The sequence below is a fragment of the Carcharodon carcharias genome, chromosome 2 (genome assembly GCF_017639515.1).
Source record: "Carcharodon carcharias isolate sCarCar2 chromosome 2, sCarCar2.pri, whole genome shotgun sequence".
Taxonomy (NCBI): domain Eukaryota; kingdom Metazoa; phylum Chordata; class Chondrichthyes; order Lamniformes; family Lamnidae; genus Carcharodon; species Carcharodon carcharias.
The window spans coordinates 211386492-211404530 of NC_054468.1; the positions used below are offsets into that span (position 1 = coordinate 211386492).

The 18039-nt window shown below is 43.0% G+C and overlaps 1 protein-coding gene across 1 annotated transcript; it reads left to right on the top strand.

The window, feature by feature from the left end:
- Positions 1-902: 902 nt before the first annotated feature.
- Positions 903-16646, top strand: grem2b (gremlin 2, DAN family BMP antagonist b). Its single transcript, XM_041182891.1, has 2 exons — positions 903-1173; positions 13374-16646. Exon 2 carries the CDS (start codon positions 13375-13377, stop codon positions 13876-13878), a length of 504 nt encoding a protein of 167 aa, XP_041038825.1. The 5' UTR covers positions 903-1173; position 13374; the 3' UTR covers positions 13879-16646.
- The last annotated feature ends 1393 nt before the right edge of the window (positions 16647-18039 follow it).

Genomic DNA, 18039 nt, shown 5'->3' on the forward strand with positions numbered 1-18039 from the left:
GAGACTTAAAAATGATCGTTTTTTCTACATTAAAAGTTGAGTAGGACGATAATAAATACACCAGTTCTGATGAGCGCGTGAAACAGCCCCCAAAAGGCTCAATGTCCATGTGATTTATACTGAAGTATAGTTAATTGTAAACATGCCCCCATTTGGACCCAGCGATGCGATAGCTCGGTCCAAATATGTTTCACTGAATATTCATCTTCTGAGAAGCGGTGTATAACTGATTGCGTGAGCTCTCTGTGCCAACTTGAGTCCGTCCCAGCCCAGTCTGCTCTCCCCCCACCCCCTCTCCCCGCCACCTCTTCCTGTGCCATCCCTGTGCCATCTTGGCAGGGGGCAACCAGCTTGGAGCCTGTGCCAGTCGGAGGCAGTGTGTGGCGCGGAGTAGAGGGGAGGGGGGTGGGGGCTGTGGAGGTCTGTCCCAATCTCTTCATCCAGCCCATGTTGAGGTGATGTGAGAGTTCACCCCCCCCCCCCGCCACTCACCACAGCTTATGTGCCCTATCTCTCCTCCCCCACCCCCCCCCCCACCCCCAAACAAGGTGCCAGTGGATGTGGGCCGGTTTTGAGATAAAGGAGCAGCAGAGAGGCTGTCCGCCGGCAGCCAGCTTAGTTCACGTGGGCGGCTTGATGTGGACACTAAAAATTGAAAGTAGGTCAATTTCATTAACATCCCTGACTTCGGAACATTAAAAAAAATGATCATAGAAACATTTGCTATTTTGCTGCCGAGTCTATTCTGCCGCCACACCCTGGCATGTGTCATTCCATGAGCTGCCACCCTGTGGGTTCTTGCCCGGTGAGCTGTGCCCCGCAGCTGAGGTGAAGGAGGTTCCCTCCGCGGCACCGTGGGCCGTTGCTTGTGTAATATTAGTCAGAGGAGTATGTGATTTGTTTTTTTTTTGGCTGAGTGTTTGATCACAGCCAATCCGAGCCCCACGTTCTGGTAACATCCACATGCAGAGTCTCTGATCAGTCAGAAGTGAGACTGAACGGCGCTGGCTGCACAAGCAGCCCATTCTGCAACTCCCTCCACCTCCACTCGAGTGTATGGGACTCGGCCCTCCCAGACGACAAGGCAGCTCACTCCTGACAACCCTCACCGCAGATCAACACCCCAGACGGTAGACAGCAACGCTGAGACGGGTCAGCACCTCTGCTTTGCAGGTAAGGACCATTAAAACATTGAGGAGAGTGAACACAAGGGAGATGGATTCTACCAGGATAACAACAAAATCGGCAGTATCAAATCATGGGCATCCCCTGCGGTCTAATGCTGATCATTGTTCCAGGCTACTTTAAGCATGCTGTTTATGCACAGAACTCCGAGAAGACAAATCGTTTTACAATGACCTTGCTTAGTATATATCTATAACACTTGACGCGCTATGGATGCACTCTAGATGGGTGGGAACTATTAACTGATGACCTTAAAGAAGCGGTCCACTATCACCACACACACACACACACACACACACAGTTCAGACCTGGGATCTCTAACACATGCAGACTCGCTCTCTCGCGTCTTTCAACTGGTATCCTCGAAATGTGAAATCGGATCAGTAAACGATAGCTTCCCCCAAGTAGCTTCAGCCGAGAGGAGCTGGGTGAAGTTTTAAAGCGCCAGGTGTCAGCAGTGGAGGCGCTGCTAATTCGCCGCGGCCTCTCCGACTTATAAATCTTTCACTCAGCGGTTGCTGCTAACCCTGAGTAACGCGTTTTGTCATGAGCGACCGGCCTGGCCTCCCTCAGGGACAGCCCTGGGATTCATTGAAATTTCCAGGTGGGAATAGGAAGGGATTTTTGTTTACTGACCAGTCTCAAAAATCAGAAGCTGGACCTTTAACATGGGATCCTTTCTAACGCTGGCTGCCAGCGGCGATAACGAGAAAACATTCAAACTGGGGGCGCGCACTGTTTGCAAAGTTAACAAGGGAAGCGCCGAGTGAGAGAGTCGGGGACTGAGTCCCATGTGTGACAGGCGCCCGGGGTGGTCTCGGCCCCTGGTCAGCTACAGAAACACACCCGAAGAAAACACTTTTCCGATGCACTCCCTTTACTGACAAATGATCATTTCTGTCTCAGTCTCTGTCAAACCTTCACAAAGTAAATAGTCAGACTCCGTTCGCCCACCAGGAAAGTAAGTTTGGAAGGAGGTTGGAATGATATTAACGACAGTTAGGAACTGCTTCTTTCCAAGCAGATTGCTGCAGCAATTATATTCGCCCCGCTTTTTGATAATCCCTCTCCTCCCACATGCACTCTCTCTCATAAAAGGCGTGCCACTTGCTAACAAGCCCAGAGCACAGTGCTATGGGCACACACTGAGTCAACTCGCTTTACCCAACAATAGTGAAGTCCGCCCGCTCCCCTCGGCCCATGATTGCCAATGCAAGTTGAGAGTTCATTCATTGCCTGTTTGAATGACTAGCCAGGGCCATAGGTTAAAGGTGTCAGCGGTGGCTCCGGTATTAGCAGTCTGCCCTGTGGGTTCAAGTCCCACTCCCATCCAGACAGACACTCCAGGGGAGTGCTGACCTGTCAGAGATGCCACCTTTGGATGTAAAAGGTCCCAAGAGGCTATCTTGAAGAAGAGCAGCTGAGTTACCCTTGGTGGCCTGGCCAATATTTATCCCTCAGTCCACATCACACCAAACAGGTTCTGGTCAGTATCACATTGTGGGAGCTCTACTGGTGCGAGCTGGCTGTGGCGTTCCCCATGACCCATTACAAAAGTGCTTCCTTGTCTGTACAGCTTTGAGACTGCTGGTGGTCGTGAAAGGCGCTATACAAATGCAAGATTTTGGTATGGTTATGAGGTGGTTTTAAAAGTACCAGCCCGCCGTGCTGAGACAGGAGGAATTATAGTCCACACAAACACGCTTACGGCTAACTTTTTAACTCAATAATGCCAAGTTAGACTCAACGACAGGAAACAAATAGGGACAGATTCGCCTGGCACTGCTCTGGGCTACATCCCATCAGCTGGTTTTCAGAGTCAGAGCTCCAGAATGGTTCCGCGGCTCTGACCCCGGACATGGTGTCCAGCGCAGAGACACACCAGAAACTGGATTGGGGAATGGACCGTGCTCGGATGTCGGAGGGGGCAGTGCCAGAACCTCACTGCACACGTTCCCATCCTCCCTTCATAACCAGCAGCTTTGATGGGGAGCGGAGTCTCAGTCAAACCTTCGGCCAGTTTGGTCAGAGGTTGAAACATTGAGCTGGTGCCGAGTGTCGAATTTGACTGTAATTGAAATGATCGAATCGCGGGCGGACCTGAAACCACAGCTGCGGCTCATGCTCTTCCACCGAGCCACACCGGGTTGAGATTTTCCAGCGAGTGATGAGATCTCAGTAAAGTGCCATGTTTCTCGGGTCTCCAAGGTAACAGATGTGTTGCCAGTGCCGTTCGGCCCCAGTAAACTGTTGGCACCGGGAGAGGTCTGCTGCCTGCTGTCTCTGAACAAAATTATACCAACAGACTGACATATCGATGTTCCCGTGGGCACCTAGTCAGCTTCCCCCTCCTAGATTCTTTCTCTCCCTCTCTACAATCTGCCCTTGCTTTTCTCTCTTCTCACTTTCACCCATTCGATCAGATAAGGCGACAGAGTTGAGGCAGGCAGCTATGCCCTGCCCATCCCTCCCCTCTCCCTCCGCCCGGGGACTCGGCGGTGAGGCTTCCAGCGTTGAAATATCAATAAAACAGGAGCGATGGAGGGACATCCCTGACCCCTGGCTCCGCTCCCTCGGGCTGGCCTGTTTCACTGCTCCCCCCACCCTCCCCGGACATTGGTTGCGATGGAATTTCCTCTCGCCCCGACCGCACTAAGAGCCGCAGCAGCAGCCAGTTCACGTGTTTAGCTTCACAGCGAAAGCCCAGAAAGGATCCGCGAGAAAAATATCGGAACTATCTGACTGCGGCTGCCTAACTCACGCCACATGCTGTCGGATAGAGAGATCTAGACATTGGGGGCGTCCATCGATAGGGCGAAAACGTTTGGTTTCACATTTCCGTATTCTCAGATTCAGAGTGAATTAAGCCTTATTTGGATACCCCCCCCCCCCCCTCCTCCTCCTCCTCCGAGGATGCGGCCAGTTTCTCGGATCAGGAATCACCCACGTGTCTCCAGTTATTCCAGCCCCAGCTCCTGGCAGTCCCGAGTGCGCCAGAGAATCGCTGAGCTCCCGCTACCTGCCCACTCCCTACTTTGTTCGGCCGCCTGAATGGAGTGGGGGGGGGGCGGGGGGGGGAGGAGCTCAGTGACACTCGCGGAGCCAAAAGCGCCGGCTCTTCCACAGCCTGCTGCTGATGAAGGGGACACAAGGAGTGTCTCCAGCCTCCAGAAGCAACGCTGCTCACTACCGTCCGCCGATATAAAGCTCATGATGTCTGATGGTATTCATGGATAACCGACCTAAAAACACATTTGAAGAACATTTTCCCTACTTGCGTTACGCAGTGTTTATAAATATGCTCCCCAACGCGCGAAAACGGACAGGGCGAAAACTCTTATCTCTAGCCACCGTGTTGCTTTTCCACAAGTTAAGAACATTGAGTTTTTGAATGTTTTCCCCCCTCCGCTTCGAAGTCCGTGGTGCTGTCCCGGTTTGAGTTCCTCCCTTAATGATCTGATGGTAGCGAGGGATGGCTTCTCTTCCCAACGCACCTAGAGGAATTTGACTACAAGGATGAGAATTTTAAAATTGAGGCATTGCTTAACCAGGAGCTAATGTAGGTCGGTCAGCACACGGCTGATGGGCGAATGGGGATTTAGTGCGAGTTAGGAAGGGGCAGCAGAGTTTTGGATGACCTCAAGTTGAGAGGTGGTGGATTGTGGGAGGTCGGTCAGCAGCATGTCAGAATTGTCAAGTCTGGAGATAGCTAAAGCCTGGATGAGGGCTGCAGTAGCAGAAGAGCTGAGATGAGGCGGATTTGGGCAATGTTAAAGAAGTGAAAATTGGTGACCTTGGTTGAAAGATGATCACGTGGTGAGATGTGACACTGAGGCTGCAAGTAGCCTGGTTCAGCGTCATACAGGGAAAGGGATAGAGTTGGGAATGAGGGAGTGGAGTTTGTGCTGGGACCAAAGACAATGCCTTCACTCTTCCCAAGATTTAATTGGAGGAAATTTTTGCTCATCCAGTACTGAATGTTAGATAAGCGGCCTCACGACATAGAGACTGTGGCAAGGTCGACACAAATTGGTGGTGTTGTTTAGCTGTTGTGATGTGTTTTCAGTTGATGTTGTTGAGGGGCAGTACCTGGATGAGAAATATCTGTTCTTTCCGTTCAGTAACTCTTGATTTCATGGTGATGGGACAAGAATCCCCCCAAGATTTGTCTTTATTAAAACTCACCTAAAGCTCTAGCCAAATGCCCCATCTGGATGTGACTTTGCCAGTCTGCCCCTGGGTGCGGGTGATCCCTCCAAAGCCGGGTGTATTTGTACCCATCCCTTGTTGCTCTAAAAAGGTGGCAATGGGTCTTCTAATTCCATAGTGACCAATGTCGGTGCAATTGATTGGCTCCCTAGGCTGCTTTTTAGGGCAGTAAGAATTGATCACGTTGTGTAGACTAAAGACACATGTAGGCTATATCAAATAGGGGTGATAGGTTCCTTTCCCTGAAGGATATTAGTAAACTATTGGGCTACACACAGCAATCTAACATTTGTTATCATGGCTTTATCTGATGTTAAGCAGCCAATAATGAGAACTTAATTTTGCAACTTGCAATGTAAACTTGACCACTAGGATCCAACTGTGTATAACCATTACAGTACCATACTCAGCATCATAATTGTAACATGCTCCTTCAGAAGCTTACTTGGTAAATTGTGTGTCTCCATCTCTCACGGACCTCTTTTCCTCATATTCTGAACTTACCTGTATCAGTCAAAAACCAGGTGTATCGTGGCTTTAAGAGCTGTGGAGGGAAGTTTTTCAGAGCCGGGAGTTGTTATATGGCCAACTGAATGTGATTACATGCTCAAACAGTGGTAATAGCAATTCTGATACCTAGGGGAGGTTGGGCAGCCATCATTCTGACCCTAACTATTGGTGACAGGTTCACATTACCAAATGCAGTAGATGAAACAAAGATGCCATTGGGCTGTAGCTTCAATTTATGCCCAGTCTGCTTGCAAAACAGTCCCAGGTCTCCATTGCATTCAGGGGAATTAGCGTGATGTAAGATTGCCAAAAGTTTGTTGGGGGAAGGAGATGTGATGACCTTATTTTCTTGCCTAGGTCCATCATCGCCTGGGGCATCAATGCAATTTCCCACTTAATTTCTGGAACACTTTAACATGACTCGTGGATCACCAATCCCAGATAGGTAAACTGCTCCACTGTGTCACCTGTAATCCCTGGATTACATGGCCACGGGGGTAATTCATTGAGTGATTGGAATTCTATTTTTTCTAGTTGACATGCAAACCCAAGGTCCAAATTTCTCTATCAAAATTTCAAAGGCCAAGACAAGATACATACTTAGTATCCCAATACTCTATGTACCGTAGGTGCAGTCATAATGCAGTCTAGCAGTTTCAGATGTGCAGTGGCATGAAGGTGGCATTATTATTCAGCCACCAGGTCTTGAACACACTAAAATAAGATAAGCAGTTTTACACAACCTCAAATTTGAATATGCTTGGTGTAGCACACTAGCAACTGAGGCAAAATTGGCAGCTAGTCAAAAGCACCTCCTAGATATTTTGTAAAGTTATTTTTTAAGATTTTTAATATTACGAGAAGATGAATGCTGCTGTCAAGGGCCTCATAAAATTACAAGAATACCTCACTCATGAGTGGAAGTCAGGGGTATTTGCAAATACATCAAGAAGTGATTTGCCAAACACACAATGAGATGACATATATCACCTTAAAACATATCACTAGTGTGTTATTTTTATGATGAAGATGACATTTCAATTTTTCATGCCTATAAACAAAGCTTTATAAAAAAACATTTTCATGAAGTTGTTGCCCTATTAGATGACTAAATGCAGTGACTATTCAACAGATAATAAAATGCATGACTATAAATTTACAGAACGTGAAGCTGACACAAAGACACTCAACTAACAAATATACTTCATATAAAAACATGTATCTCATATGCTTTTAAAGTAAAAATTTTTCAAGTAACAAATTAATAGATCAAGTGTGGCTAACCAAGGGGCCTAGCTAACGCAACCATTGATTTACAGGTGACTCAATAACTCAAGTGGTGCAGCCCATGACACCTAAATGAGTTTTAAGTTCCAGAGCCCCTTGTCATTCCTACTTACCTTTGCCTTCATCCTGGGATACTCTTCATTTAACTAACTGGGTGGAGCAATACTCAGAAAAGTGGGAGATGGTGTTTATGTGTTATGAAAACATGAAAATAGTACCAACCCAGCTTTTTCTAAATTAAACACTTGTGGAATTTCATTGACCATAGAAGAATCTGACTCTGGCTGTCCCAATGTCCAGTTGATGTTGGGTTGTGAGGGTGATCAGCACTAATGATCAGAAAGTAGGAATAATTGTGAAGAATTATCATCATTACATATGTGTTTCTCAGGTATTCTCTGATGGTGCTGTGGCTTAGTGTGCAACACCCTCTGACATGGCTCTGGAGTGTCCTTTAGAATTCGGAACAGAGACTGTACAAGAGTAAATGCCAGTCACATATGGGCAGTCTCACCACACAACAGAAGTCTGTAAGAAATGGTCTTGGATAAAGTCAAAACGCAAATCTTACATAAATGTTATAAACCCAGCAGGATTAAAATTGACTTCACACGGTGATTGGTTGTGAGTGCTGTTGAACATCTTTTACGTTAGACATTAATAAACCGGCCTAGCCTAATGGAGTCCGTTAAATGCTTGGCAGAGGATCATAGCCAACTGGATGAATGCAGGCGAGAGGAAGGCTGCAGCAGTATGTGTGAAACAAACTCCTCAGCAACCACACACAGACATAAGTCCAATATGCAAATCTAAATGAGTTCCCATAGCCAGTGACAGGCTTTGTATACACACACACACACATACATACATGCACACAGGTACATATACACATGTACATACACATATGTGGGCACTCATACATGTGCACATACACAAATATAGGGCAGAATTTTATGGTGATAGGATTTTATTTTCCCGCCGAAGCCAATGGAGTTTAGAATGGCTTGCTGCATTTTATGGCCCTGTCCCTGCCGTGATGAGGCTGCAGAATTCTGCCCATAGACTCTTCATTCCATCTACTAGCAAAAGTGATGTCCGAGTAATTTACAAATTAATTAGTTTTATATCGCACCAAGCTTGGAAATAAACTCGCCATAGATTTTTCTACCCTTTACTAAAAGCATAAATTTATATAAGTTTAAATATAAATACATATTAAGGTATTATTAATAATAATATGCAGTTAGAAGCAACTGTAACAGGAGAAAACTTCTCATGAGCTTGACCCCTGTGGTTGCTGGGAGGATGAGAGAACTGTCAGGAAGTAATTGGACTGTGGCCTCAGATGATGATTTTTCATAACCTAATGCATATTCTGTCAATCTTCACTCTCAATACACATTTTCGCTGTCCAGAGTACTAAATATCATATAGCACCTTGAGTCTGCCCTTCTTCATAACTGTAAATTAGTGCAACTTACAAATGGATGTGTCTGGTAAAGAAAGATTTAAAAATGTCAACCACCTGATTGATAGTCAGTAGGGCGGAAGGTGTTACATCAACAGCAACTTACATTTACATAGCACTCCTTACATAAAATAATGTCTCTGAAAGCCTTGCAGAAAAGAAAAGTAGGCACCAAACAGGAAGTGAAGGGAACCAGATGCCAATTAGAGAGATTGATTTTTAGGAGGCTTCTGAAGCCAAGGATAAAGGTAGCGAATTGACTACAATAATCGGCAAAAAATGACTACCATTTAAGAGTTACAGTTAGTAAAATAATGAAAGAAATTTGGGATGAAATCCTACATATAGATAAACTGATGATCCAGACTACTTTGGTTCCAATAGCAGCACTAGAAGTACATGATGCTGTGTTCATGACACAGTGTAAGTTTTTGTGAAAATTTCTTCCGTTTATTATAACATGGGTGGTAAGGTTCACTCCATGAGACATTATATTGGCATCCATCCATTTCAGGAGATGATGGATTGAACATTGTCTGTTGTGGCTATAAAGGCCTATATGTGAGTTCCACAGCTGATTCAGATGAGTGGCGTTAGCCTGAGGTCAACTGATGTTTTTTTTTTCCTTTTGGCGGGCTCTCTTTTCCAGCATTTGGTCATTTCTTTTGTCCTCCACTTTTTCCACAACCTTCCTGACAACTTGCCTCCAGGCACTCAGTCAGCAGTGAGGACTTCCCATGTATTAATTTCGATCCCAGTCAACTTGAAGTCTCACATGCAGATGCATCCCCATGATAGAATATCAACAATATATGATCCCAATGGAACTACTTCCAAGGTTATAACAGAATGTGATCACTGTTTAGACACTTAACGATTATCTACACTTCACCCACATACTATGGAATATCATTTCCTAAAAACTAACACTTCCCCATCAATGATAGTGCCATCTATGAGCTGAACTTATTAACCAGTGAACAAGCTAAAAACTTGTATACGTGAAATGCAAAACTAAACTCTGGCTAAGAAGGTAATTGATATTGATATCATTGTTTTCACTGTCATTGATATACATATTGAGCTACTTGACTGGATGCAAGGGTATGCCTGCACCCTCCATATTGGATAGTGTCCTGGAGTCACATATCAATTTTCTCACAAACTCATGAAGAGGAATTGCTGTTGTAAACCTTCTGCTGGTTCATGTGCAGATACACAAACTAGGCAAACAAAAATGGTAAGAATTCACCTCAGTGCCTTGAAGCAATGATAAATAAGATGTGCTGGAAGCTAGGACTTTTTCATGAATTTAACTTCTTGTCTCTGCTATTGCAAAGTCATTAGAATCTAACACAAAATTAGTTTAAAAAATTGTTAAACTAACAAAACATCCACATTTATGTTTAACAGCAACAATGGCATAGTTTAACAATTTTATCCACATTGTTCTTTAGCTATGAGTATTATGAAAACCGTTATTAACACCCTTAATTATTAATAAAAATGGGGAATCCAGAGCTGTGGTGGAGTTTGAACAATGCCCTAAACCAGCAGCCCAAATTTGAAGGACTGTATTCTGTCAGTCCCAAGAGGATGCTGCAACATGCACAAAATCTTAAATTCTTCTTCTTAGCTTTTTCATTGGCCTTTTATTATCAGAGTTTGTGTCTCCTTTACGCAGTGTATTAATACTGAGGATCATGGTTACTGTGGGGTAAACCGAAAGAAAGGTTCACTGGTTTGCAATACAATTTGTATTACATAGGCATAAATGTCTGCTCTTTGTTACCCTGGATACCTTTCCTATATGGTTGGTCCTTTGTTTTGAAATATGGTTCATCCATATGGATAGGACTTGCACATGTTCTCTTCAATCAACTGCACTCAGCAAAGTTGGATCCCCTTTAACCACACTGTCCCTTCTGACTATGTCCAATGATCTTGAATAATCAGCACACAGTTCACATTGCATGGATATTGCTTAATTCAAATCTGTCAGATGGTGCATTAAAATTTCTTTGTTGACGTTATATACAAGCTGTTCCATCAGCACAGAGAATAAACTATGAGCGTAGTTTTAATTTACTAATTTGTGATCAATGGAAATTTTGACAGGCGCCATGAAATCACTTTCATGTAGTGTAACTGGCTTGAAGCTGTAATTTCAGACTATAAATGAAAATAAAGCTCAGGATAATTGAGTCTTTATTAACATTCTGCTACTGGTGAGCCGTACATGGCACAACTAGTGCCTGGAAGCAGAGCTTTCCATGAGTCCACTGCAATCACCAGTATAATATGGCTCTCCTGACTTTTAATGATGTTATTAAGGGACCATTAGTAAATGGTGAAGTAAAAACAATGAATCTGGCCAGCAGTCAGCAAGAGGGTTGCAACTAACATTCCAGAAAATGTTGTACTGGGATAAGCGATGGAGAGCTTAAAAGGATAAGAGTATTCCAGCCAAAATATTCAGTGTAACTATTAGATGAATGACTTTATAAATCCATTCTTAGAGTTTGGTGGTTCACAGTCTGTTAACCTTGACACTTTCTGAACTTTTGCACTCATTTCTTTTAACATGTATTAATTCCTTCTTTCACAGTTAAGACTTTTGAATTGAAGCATAAATTCTTAATCCTGATTTTAACCTAACCCGCTTGGTGGGAATGAAGCAGGTTCAAGTCAGATGGCCATTTTACACCTCATTGACTTCAGTTTTGGCTAGAATCTGAACCAAGGCCTTAACCCTTTCCCCATGTTTCTAAGGAAATAGCTGTCATAAATTCAGCTTCACTCAATCAATGTGTCCATGGGCATATTTATCATTGTCTACCTTTTGGTCTATTAGGAGATACACAATCAATTGTAGGGTTAACCAGAACATGATGGATTTTAAGATTCAGCTGCTTAAATGCCCACAGAAGACATGAGTGACAACCTTTTATATTGTACAAGTGCAGATCAATTTATACATGAAAAAGAAGCAGACGATAACTTAAAAAAATAAAAACATTACAAAATTGCTCAGTAACATCTGACTTTTCCATTATTTTCTCCCTTGAAGGGAACCTATTGCCACAGATTTCTGCAGGAAGAAGTACAGTGGTCAGAATTTCATGCTCCCCCGCTGGAGGTGTTTAGGCGGAGGGCGGAGTGTGAAATTGAAGGAATGGGATTCCCTTCGGGTTCCGGCCCACCTCAATCATGCAGCGACTTTACGCTGGGGCAGGCAAGGCCTCAGACAGGATGCCCGCCCTTGCTTCAAATGAGGCACTTAAGTGGCAATTATTTGTCACTTAAAGGCCATTTGCCACCCAGACTCAATTTTTAGGCTGGTGGGAGGATTGACCTTGCGTGGGGGAAGCCCGAACATCAATGGACCTAGATCTCGGACAGAGGGGTGGTGTGGTGCCTCCGTCAGAATCTCCCTTCTGAAGTCGGCCTCCGGACCTCCCTTCCCCAATCTGATTGGCCGGTAGGTCTCTAAGGCAGGACTTCCTCCCGAGTGAGGGACGGAAATCCCACCTGTAACCTAACTCTCATTAGATTATGAAATAGCTGCGGGGCAGGCAGAGTCAGCAGGGACGTGTTTCCCTCTGACTCTTCGGATGTTGGGAAGCGACACATCACGATCCAAAAAATTCATACCAATGTCAACTTTCCTTCCAGTTATGGGATATCTCATCTCTGTGCAGTGCTCCATCTAGTGGAGTGGCTAGGATTTAATAAACTATCAATTGAATGATGTAGGTCCAGAAGTAAAGCTTAGCACTCAAATATGCCATCTCCTGGTTGTGAGGAAACAGTTCAGCTATTTCTGTTGCTGAATTGAGTATGGCCTGTTTTGAAACAGCCCGTTTTAATTAACAACAGGCATTGCTAATTGTGAGCAACAGTTTGCCGTGGTAGCCCGTGAATTTAGGCCCACAATTATCCATGCGATATATTCCACATGTTGTTGCACTGTGAGGATGAAGTAAAGCCTTTTACCTCTTGGGAGGGAAGGAAGGAGAAAAAAAAATAGATGGATTTCATGGCAGCCAGTTACAGAGCAGCACTGGGAGAGATCCAGGAGCCAAGCTTCCACCTACCATCTTAACCACAGCAATTTGTATTTACAAGTGCATTTAGCATCTCAAGGAGCTTTACTTGAGTGCAGTCAGACGAATACTGAGACAAAAGTGGAGACATTAGGATAAGTGACCAAATGCTTGGTTGAAGAGATAGGTATTGAAAGCAGCATCCTAAAGGAGGAAAGAGATGGAGGGGCAAAGAAATTTGGGGAGGGGATTCCAAGCTTATCGCCTAGAAAGCTGAAGGCATGGCTGCCACTGGTGGGATGAAGGTAGTGGGGCTTGTGCAATAGGCTAACCATGAATTGTGCATTAAACATGAAACACCAAGAAAGGGGAGAGGAGAATGTGTCTGAAAATTGGAATGGGAATCTCATTGTGAACAAAATGTGTATTCACTCTGTATTGGTGAATCTCGGGACTGATACTGTATAAGCCAATAACATCATGTAAAAAGTGACATTATCATTGCAACAGGTGGATTGGAATAATAATAATAATTGGGTTATATAACATATATACTAAATTGTAGAAAATTAATGCACCCTTTTCATCAAAAGACAAAGAATGACATTAAAACCGCTGATGAAAAAATGTTGAATCTCACTTCACTTTTGACTCCTGTTTTTCTGTAGGATGTATCAAAAACTTGCCATCCTTCTATTCTTGGTGGGGATGTTAATGGTAGCAGTGGAGATGAAGAAAAATCGTCCTCCAGGAGCCATCCCGCCTCTTTACAAGGGAAACACCAACAGCTCGGAGAAGCGCACACATCGGAGGCAGGATGTGCTTGCCTCCAGTCAAGAGGCACTGGTGGTGACAGAAAGAAAGTACCTGAAGAGCGACTGGTGCAAAACCCAGCCCCTTAGGCAGACCATCAACGAGGATGGCTGTGTGAGCCGAACTGTCATCAACAGATTCTGCTATGGACAATGCAATTCCTTCTATATCCCCAGGCATGTTAAAAGGGATCAAGAGTCCTTCCAGTCCTGTGCCTTCTGTAAACCGCAGAAATTTACTACCCTGACTGTCAAACTGAACTGCCCTGACCTGCAGCCTCCCTTCAGACACAAGAAAATCCAACGAGTCAAGCAGTGCAAATGTATATCAGTAAACGTGAATGACTGGAGCAAGCAGTGAGATAAGATAAACAATCACAACCACCCCAGTCTGTAGGAAATACACCCAACTCTCAATGCTGCCATCAGATAAATACCCATAGAAAGCAAGCACTGTACAAAACCTGCCCTGATGTGTGAGCAACTTTTAAGTTTGAGCACAGCCAACTTTTAGCAGGAAGCATTGAATTGGGTGCCCCTGGCACCCAAACATTGGATGTCCATAACAATTCTTTTTTTTTACAGAAATGGGTGTAAAATTCTTTTGATAAAGTTTTGTTTTTAAACAAAATCCATTCTAATATTAAAAACCTCCCTGAACCCAGTCGCAGACTCCAAACAGTCGAAACACAGTCATCCCTATTCTATCTTTAAAGATTTGTTTTACAGTCTGGACATTTTCACTTTCATTTTACTCACTGCTGTCGCCTGCGATATGATACGGACATGGTGCCAAAACAGATAGGAGACTTTTTGATGGTTCACTGCAGATAAGAGAATTTGAGCTGCTTAGACTGTGGACAGACATGCACTGTGCTCCTGGAAGCACAGAGATAGAGCCTGGGAACTGAGCCAGCACTCTGCACCTCTGGACTGCTAGAAACCCAAATTCTCAGCAATGTTTTATATGGGAATATTCTGATCAACCTGCATTGAAGATGATAGTATATATTTAATTATTCAAAACATTGTTTAATTATTGCTTTCCTTCGTTTATGCCTTTTATATTTCAGTACTCATGACCATAATTTTGTACATATAAGTATGAATTAATGGCACTTTTCAAACATAATCCCATTGAAGCTGAACATAGCAAAGGCACTAAAAGACAATGGATTATATGTCCTCATTTTTTTAAACGATTATTGTTAATATATGATGAAAGTGTAAATTAGTACAGTTATTGATGTATATTCTTTATTTTATCTTTTTTTTAAACTGCATGTGGACAGTATTTTGTTCTGATGATTCAGAAGTGCCAGTGACCCATGTTCTGGCAGTCTCACTAATTCTCCTCTGCAATACAATGCAGCTGATCTGGTGTATGCTTTTGCTGTGTTCAGTACCACATGGAAATGCCAGTGGAAACAGAACCATCAGAAAGGACACGATATTGCTTAAGAGTAAAGTTTGTGCCATGAATATTTTTGCTCAATTAAGCCCTTCCAGTAAAGCATAAATATACCAAGTATTAGTGCAGATTAAGTAAAACAATGGGAAACATGTATTCATAGCATTGCTACTTTACAGATGAAATAATTTGAAGCACTTGGCATCCAAATATCAGACTCAAAAGACACAAGCAGCAAAACATAGAGTCATAACGCAAAAAGCTTTTAATTGAACAGTTTGGTTGGTTGATAACCAAAAGCATTTTTGTTCTGTCCACTGCATCAATGGTTTTGCAGTGTGGCTGTATCTCTTAGAATTACACTTAGTTTAATTCTGTTTAACATTCAAATGCTAAAGTGGACATGTAACATACAAAGCGATGAATCTGAGCTGACTTATTGGCTGGGTTTATGGGATGGTACTGATGATCCCATGGTGTCGACTGTGACAGGTTGGGTGTTAGATTTAGGTCTTTTACAGTGCTGGTGACTCATCACCAAACCCCAACCTAACTGTGACCTAAAAGTTCTCCAGTACACACGACAGCTTCTCAATGTTTTAACTGTGGTCTGTGTATCCAGACCTCTTGCCAGATCTCTATAATCCTGCTTTTAAAAAAATTGAACACATCATAGACAATGCTCTTTCATCCAACTGTATACATAGCTATGACTTTAATTTGGTTTTTTTTGCAAATCCTCATAATCTGATTTATGGTGTTTTTAAAGCACTTTTTCGTGGCTGCCAGGTGTCTATTTTCCTTCCTTAACCTGTCAGTACAGGACAATATAGTCCCTGGAGCCTGTCATTCTTGTCATGCACTCAAGTCATCTTATTTGTGCTTTCATCAGCATGGAGTCAATCCTGGTTATTCCTCTTCTAAGTGAGATATCCATGTTGAGGAAGCTGGTCCTGCCATTTGAAAACCGGCATGGATCTACTTCTTAGGGCATTTCCTTTAGTTTCTTGATGTGCATACACCAGCCACCCGATTTCATAGCTATGGGGTTAAGATGTCAGCATAACAGCATTAGAGACCTCTATTTTAATGTGCAAATCTGATACTATGCTAGTCCAGAAATTTATTATTGTATCATTGCATAATGTGTCACTCAGATACCTTACCCGTGTTACAGGATGCAGTGTAGTATTCACAATGTTAATGGAAGGTGGAGGTTTAACATTCTGAGTCTCACACCAATTCATCACTTCCATCGTGTAGTATTCTAAACAATTCTTTGCCAGCCATGGAGAGAATGGAAGTACCCATATAATTCCCCCAGTCTGCTATGTCTCTTTTCTGACTGTACAGATTGACAATACATGTATCCTGCAAACCTTACAGACAACCTAATATTCCAATTGTAAGAAGTCTGACAATTCCTATCATCACAGTTAAATACATGTTAACCACATCTACTATTTGAACCCAGGAAATAATGGGCATACTGCTTCAAAGTGCTATATCTCTGAGGTTTGTCTAAACAATGCAATGTTTCTGTCGGGGGTCCTGATGTGTAAAAGTGGTTGCCTTGTACTGGTTAGAAAAACTTACAAAGTTTTATGGATATTGTCAAAATGAAGAAATGCTATGAAACTGAGAAATATGATTATTTTATAGGTATTCTGTAAATTATATAGAACAAAATAATAAAAAAAGTTCTTGAATTAAAACAATTACATTGTCCAAAGTCTTAATTTTTATTGTGTTTCTCTGAAATATCCAGGCCCCCCACATAACTTGGTGTTATCTGCAAACTTTGTCACAGCACTTGCAATCTTTTAATTGAGGTGATTAATTTTTTTAATTCATTCACGGGATGTGGGCTTTGCTGGCTGGGCCAGCATTTATTGCCCATCCCTAGTTGCCCTTAAGAAGGTGGTGGTGATTCATAAATATTATACGCAGATGTATTGTTCAGCTCAAATAAAAACAACTCATTAATTTTTACAGAGAACTTTTTGTTCCTTTTCCTTCCTTAATTTTTCTTCTGTCCTTGTCCTCATGTTGTTAACATTACAATGAAATGATGTAATTGGAATAGCCACAACATCTTCCCTGTATGAGGCACAACCAAACTAGAGAGCAAATAAATTGGACTAATGCTAGTAAGATAATTTTGTTTTAAGGGGTGAAAGGTTGAACATTTATTGAATTAAATATTTTCAGGTTTACCTGAATTCCACAGCAGGAATGTGCAGCTTTATGATCCTCAGTGTGTAATGAGTTTACAGATTGCAGCATGGAGCTGTGGTAAGAGTATCACAGTAGAATACATGATATTTTCCCAGGGATCATGTGTGATTTATAGGAATACCTACTGGAAATCACATGTTGTTGTTGTATGAAGGCATAACTTGAGTTTTACTGTGGGATATTCCACATTTGGGTACGTTGCTCGTACTCTTGCCATGGCTCACACAAGAATAATGATGTACTGGACGTCAAAGGCTCAGCAAAAATCATTGACTTCAGGAAAGGAGGGAGGGAATAATGGATTAATTGTCAGATCTGGCTCAACTCTGTTTACTTTATCGTATTTTTCTCTCCTCACCCAAAACCAACTATTGTTCCAGCATCATACAGAAGGGCAAAGAAAAGCTAGGCTCTTTTTCTTCAATGACCAACCAATTCTCTTTTCATCTCTGCACACACCTCAAATGCTGTAAATGGAATGTATGCATAGTTTTTGTCTCCAAGATCGAGAACCCTCATGTAGCTGCATCTGTTGTGCCCTCCCATTCCTCTTGCCCTCAGCGTCCATGTTTCTTATCAATTTAGGTGTTCTAAACTCCATGGCCATCTCCCAGTATGTTTCATACATGAAACCCAACTGCTGCTCCTTGCATCGCCTTCCTCTCCAAGTCTTGACTATTCTTTCCTCTTCAACAAAAACAAAAACAGAATTACCTGGAAAAACTCAGCAGGTCTGGCAGCATCGGCGGAGAAGAAAAGAGTTGACGTTTCGAGTCCTCATGACCCTTCGACAGAACTTGAGTTCGAGTCCAAGAAAGAGTTGAAATATAAGCTGGTTTAAGGTGTATGTGTGGGGGGCAGAGAGAGAGAGAG